The sequence below is a fragment of the Urtica dioica genome, chromosome 1, assembly GCF_054948205.1.
Source record: "Urtica dioica subsp. dioica isolate 48M chromosome 1, U.dioica_male_clone48M_v1_H2, whole genome shotgun sequence".
In the NCBI taxonomy this organism is placed as follows: Eukaryota; Viridiplantae; Streptophyta; class Magnoliopsida; order Rosales; family Urticaceae; genus Urtica; species Urtica dioica.
This window is the reverse complement of record NC_142756.1, coordinates 3,834,929-3,841,272: the sequence shown is the minus strand read 5'-3', so window position 1 is coordinate 3,841,272 and position 6,344 is coordinate 3,834,929. Positions and strand designations below refer to the sequence as shown.

Here is a 6,344-nt window from a genome sequence, read left to right as displayed (position 1 = left end):
CAAGATAATGTTTTTTTAGGGAATAACATAAATGTACAGATGTGTACCTGATATAGAAAAATATATTTATAGTAAATATTATTATGTTATATATATATATTTATATATATATATTACATTAGTATAGTTCATGCATTAATTGGCAAAAAAAAAAAAAAAACCATTAAACCTGGTTCCGGCCAAAAGGGAAAAAAAAAAAAAAAAAAAAATCGGAAGCCAAAAAGGCCAAAAAAAAAAGAAGAAAGTTTTTAACCTTGTTCCGCCACGTGTCGCCGATTGGAGGCGCCACGTGTCGCCGATTGGAGGCGCCACGTGTCGGAACAAGGTTAAAAGCTTTCCTTCTTCTAATGGATAATGGATAATGGATAATGGATACAAGTCAAGTCTAGATATTTACTTTCATTTTTTGCTTAGAAGCTTAATACCACAACTGTCTTACCACAAGAAAACAGTAAATTATGTACAAATTATGAATTAAATCTCTTATTCAAGACGGAGCTTAACTCACAACCAAGCAAACAGACCTTTAATGCTCCTTACACCAAAACTTCACTAGTTGGAGACCTTGAAGAATATGACTAGAATGTATTATATCTTACTTCATACATGTACGACAATAATTTTGTTATAATTGATGACAAGTATATATACTATACCAATATTAGCCGGAATTGAATGATCTAATAATTAAAGATGATTTATACAGAGAATTTACTACTAATAATAAAATTAGTAATAATACATTTAGTAATTAGAGTTTAGTGTCCCTTCGTAGGGTCTATTTCATAGTAATGAAGATGCCTATATATAATCACATTCACAACACTACGTTCTCTTACACTTAAAAAATTAAAGCTTTCTGATTACATATAATAACACATATAAAAAGAAACATCTCTGCAGAAGAATCTCAGCAAAAATCAAGTATACTACCAAGTTCTATACAGAGATTGAATTAAGTAGTTATAGCATGAGAGCTTCTAAGTTCATCATACTAGTTGCTTTGGTGTCATGGGCTACTTTTGTGTTCATGTTTGCGCCGGTGAATGCATCGCCGGAGCAGGAACTCAAAGCTCTGCTCCAAACTGGGTGGTGGGAGTCCTGGGTCCGCAATTTCACGACCGCGTGCGAGCTCTACAGCGTGACTTGCAATCAAGACCAAAGCGTCGTTGAGATTGATGGGTCCTGGTTCCCGATACAGGAAAACAGAGATTTCGGAAATTTCAACTTCTCTTCTTTCCCGAATCTGGTGTTGCTCCGCCTTGAAAAAACACAACTCCGCGGGGTCATTCCTCACGACATAGGGGCTAGTTCGGGTCTCACTTACCTCAATCTCTCCTTCAATTTTCTGACAGGTCATATTAAAATATATGCCCTATCATTATTTTACTAGTACTTTTTCTCTTTATCAATTAATATTTCAATTAATAATTAAGTTATTCTTGTATAGGTCAGTTGCCTCCGTCGATAGGAAGTCTGAAGGAGTTAATTTATCTCGATCTGTCCCATAACTTTTTAACTGGAACTCTCCCTTCTACTTTTGGCAAATTAACCAATTTGTTGAAATTCAGTCTTCATGATAACCAACTTTCCGGGGAAATTCCTCCAGTAATTGGGAATCTCAACAAGCTTGCGCTTTTAGACCTCAGCTCAAACCGATTTCATGATTCTATTCCCTTAGAAATAGGAAACTTGAAGAACTTGACACATTTAAATCTAGGTTTCAATGATCTCAAAGGGCCTCTTCCTCCAACTTTAGGTAGTTTAATTAATCTGGAAACACTTAGCGTTCGTTCAAACCAAATTAATGGTACCATCCCTTTTGCCATAGGTAACTGTAAGAGTTTGTCTGACTTAGATCTTGGCAAAAACAAGCTCAGCGGTCCGATTTATCCACCTCTCGCAGGTCTCTCCAAAACCCTTCTTTATCTAGACTTGAGCTCAAATAAAATAACTGGAGTCTTCGAAGCAGATCTCGCGAAGCTGACAGAGTTGGTGTCTCTAGACCTGTCTCTTAATCGCTTGTCTGGGAAATTGCCGAAGGAGATAGCTCGATTCAATATGAACTTATTTAAACTTTCACGGCCTGTTCAATACAAAATAACGATAAACCTTTCATCAAACAGACTGAGAGGTTGTATTCCTTATGCAATATGCACCTCAGATGGGTCACGGGAACTTGACCTTGATCTTAATCACAACTTGATTCAATTGGAATTATTGACCGTGGAAGGTATACAAAGAGCCTGTGGTTATATTGCCTGGATTAGTGAAACTCATCCTACTCCTTGTCATTCTTTAGCGTCTGAGTCATTTCAAGGAATCAATAGATTGTTCTGTGATATCGATTTCTGCTCAACGAGAATCAACTACAAGTTGGTAATTACTCTTACCATCTCGATTCTTTTTGCCTTTTCCTTTTCCGGAGTTCTGTTGTATAAGCTTGTTTCTAGAAATAAAATAAAAGTTCCGAGGGATACGAAAGGGACAAGAAGCGGGGATATATTTTCAATATGGAACTACGATGGAAAAATCGCTTTTGAAGACATCACACGAGCCACAAACGATTTCGACATTCGGTGTTGCATCGGAACCGGCGGTTACGGAAGTGTTTATAGAGCAGAGCTGCCCAATGGAAAAGTGGTTGCGTTGAAGAAACTTCACGGCTTCGAGTCGGATGACCCGGCTTTCAAGAAAAGTTTCAGGAACGAGGTCAAAACACTGACGGAGATAAGACACAGAAGCATCATAAGACTCAATGGATTCTGTCTGCACAACAAATGTATGTTTCTGATATACGACTACATGGAAAGAGGAAGCTTGTTCTGTGTCCTGAGCATCGACGCAGAGGCTGTGGAATTGGATTGGAGCAAGAGAGTGAATGTCATCAAAGGCACGGCTCATGCTTTGTCGTACATGCATCACGATTGTAATCCTCCGATCGTTCATCGTGATGTGACGACCACCAATATTCTCTTGAATTCAGAACTTGAGCCATTCGTCTCCGATTTTGGCACTGCTCGACTACTCGATCCAGATTCTTCCAACCAAACGATGCTTGCTGGTACTTACGGATATATTGCTCCAGGTATGTAGATTTGTCTCAGGTTTTCAATATTTTGGTACTATCCCTTAAGGACACGTATTGGAACTTGATGCATATTCCTAGTCTTGCTTGCATAAAGGAAAATTCGAATTACCGTTGATAAATTGTGGAAGAAATCAGAATTATATCCAAACAAGAATCGAAAAATAGTTTGGAATTTAGTTTCCCACAAATTTTCCTATACACTCGGTCTAGAATTTCGATTTTCACAGAAATTTTTTTAAGACGAGTTTCACTTTCCTTTCAATTTCATTTCAGTACTAAACTCTAGACTCTTGACCAAGGCTCTGTCGTTTACTATGTGGTTGTAGAGCTTGCCTACACATTGGTGGTTTCAGAAAAGTGTGACGTGTACAGTTTTGGTGTCGTCGCACTGGAAACCTTGATGGGGAAGCATCCGCAAGAACTACTATCTTCATTGAACTCGAGAGCTTCTGCCTCGTCAGCTCTAAACACACCACTCAGTGAAGTTCTTGACCAGAGAATACCGCCCCCAAGAAATTGGATGATCGAAGGAGACGTCGTTCATGTTGCTGCGATCGCATTTGCTTGTGTAAATAACAATCCGAATTGTCGACCCACAATGAAACAAGTTTCTCAACAACTTCTAGTCAACAGAAGAACAAGGCTAGCCAAGCATCTACGTGAAACTACGATCGGCCAGCTGCGTGTTCCAGAAGCCTATGCGCATGTTGACAATATGATCGAGATTAGTGAAATTGAATGATATTTTCTTTTGCAAGTGCGTATCATATTTCTTGTATATGATATTTCATAAGCCTATGATTTTTCTTGTTTATGGACCCATACTGTGTCAAAATAAGTTTACGATCAATGGTGGTTCGATTTCTATGAAATTTGAAAACATTGATTTTACTTGGTTTTTCCTTCCAATTTAATTTTTTTTTCCTAGTAGGTTGTAAATTTTTGGGAATAAATTGCTGAATCTCATGAAAACCTAAATTGTCTCAAATAAAGTGAATTATTGAGGGTCAAGCTAAGAAAACACTTAGGATCGTGCGGTTCGCCAACTAAATTTTGAATCAGAGAATTCAAATTTCCGGAAGATCCCAGGAAAAGCTCCACATTCAACAAAGAATAATAATTAAGTAGTACATTCATAAAATTCTTGTACAAGTTTTCCTCAAACGCTTGCAATGCAACATGGTAACAAAGGTGTAATCTAGCTAGCCGTAGTAGTAGAAGTAGCAGAAGCCAGATCATCACTTATGACTTTGTTTTTATTTTATCTTCTATGATTAAATATTTTAAACACGATTAAATAAACCATTTAACATGATTCTTTAATGTTTTAATTTAATTGGATATGAATCTTAAAAAATACGATCATTCGGCCTTGGATATACATTCAAAACGATCAATTTTTTTTTTTTTTTTTTTTTTTTTTTGTAAAAACACGATATGGTTAATAACCACACGACGAAAAAAATGGCACTCAATAACTAGGCTTCAGGGAGGCTAGGAATCATAAATCCCTATTATTACGAAATGAAATGAGCGGCTACATTGATGTTTTGACATGTGAACTTGCTCTTTAGGTCTTGCTTAATGAAAGTGGTTATTTACCTTAGATTTATCAAATGTTGACTATTTAGAAATGTCAAACGTTTAAGTTGACTATTTTCCTCGTTCTGCTTAAATATTAAGGCTGGTTCTTCCTCAATTTACCTGTGGAGGTTTTGGTGCTTCTTTGACGTTAATAGTCTCCTTCTTCTTGGCTCTTCCTCTACCTGCCTTGCGCTAAATGTATATTAGAGTTTTTGACTTGTGAAAATACAATAATCTCTTGATTGAAATTCAACATCCTTTCTTCGCATTTAAGCGGAGTTCTGATCAGGTTCACTTCAAGAGCTTCCTTTCGTAAATAATTTTCCACATGATAAGGCTTTTTATTTCATTTATTTCCAATATGTTTTAGGAGCTCTAAACGACTCGCAATAAATTTCTTTTCAGGTTCGACCTATTGTGAGGTCAAAACGTTCCACAGACTCGAGAGCCAGAACTATATATACATCAATCGATTGGCGGCCTCGGAGATGATGATCAGCTCGAGCATAGCTTCGAGGCCGCGGTATGTTCCTAACCCCCTTGGCCAGGAAGTCCTATGAATCATTTTGGGCAAACCCGTGAAATTTGTTTTGTAGACAGCTTCTAATTCAAAAATAATATAAAATTAAGAGCGTTATAGTTAAGTAGCCAATTGAAATTTACGGATTTGCAAATAAATAGCCAAAAGTACATTTTACATAAGTGAAATAACCAAAATTAATATGAAAAATATTTTACCTCTGTCTTGGCACTTACTCTGCTTATCCATAATTTTCTGTTGAATCAGAGTAAAAAAAATGATCTCTACGAAATCGGTCAAGGTTGGAGAATAAATTAGAAGACGTATTTGAAGTCATTTTCTTTATTAATTGTGTTTGTTATAGAAGTAAAATCAAATGGTATTTGCAGCTGAAGTCACAACTTCAGCCATTCATTGCATTTGTGTCACTTATTTGCTAAAATTGCATCCGTATCACTTATTTGCATTTGTGTCACCTATAGAAAGTCTAAATTACCCTCTTATGATAAAATCAATCTCTCTCAGACTCCCCGGTCAGATCCGACAAGAAGAAGCTCGCCAACTCTCTCTCCCCTTCCTCATCTTCCTCCGCCGCCGCAAAGAAGAGGCTGGTTCCGGCGGAGACCACCGGCGACAGCGATGAGAACGCGAGACCGTCGGGGCTGTGGTTGACGGCGAGGTTCGGGAGGCAGATCGAGAAGGAATCATGAGTTTGGAGAAGAGGATTCTCCGATCGTCATCGTCGGCGAAGAAGAGGCTGGTTCCGGCGGAGACCACCGGCGACGGCGACGAGAACGCGAGGCCGTCGGGGCTGTGGTCGACGGCGAGGCTCAGGAGGCAGATCGAGAAGGAATCGAGAGTTTGGAGAAGAGGATTCTCCGATCGTCGTCGTCGGTGAGGAAGAGGTTGGTTCCGGCGGAGACCACCAGTGACGGCGACGAGAACGCAAGGCCGTCGGGACTGTGGTCGACGGCGAGGCTCGGGAGGCAGATCGAGAATGAATCGAGAGTTTAGAGAAGAGGATTCTCCGATCGACGTCGTCGGCGAGGAAGAGCCTGGTTTCGGCGGAGACCGTCGGCGACGGCGACGAGAACGCGAGGCCGTCGGGGCTGTGGTCGACGGCGAGGCTCGGGAGCCAGATCGTGAAGG

The 6,344-nt window shown here is 39.2% G+C and overlaps 1 protein-coding gene across 1 annotated transcript; it reads left to right on the top strand.

Moving 5' to 3' along the window:
* Positions 1 to 843: 843 nt before the first annotated feature.
* Positions 844 to 3,993, top strand: LOC149406509 (uncharacterized). The gene is made up of 3 exons (XM_089607268.1): positions 844 to 1,355; positions 1,451 to 3,088; positions 3,418 to 3,993. Exons 1-3 carry the CDS (start codon positions 971 to 973, stop codon positions 3,831 to 3,833), a joined length of 2,439 nt encoding a protein of 812 aa, XP_089463394.1. The 5' UTR covers positions 844 to 970; the 3' UTR covers positions 3,834 to 3,993.
* Positions 3,994 to 6,344: the final 2,351 nt, after the last annotated feature.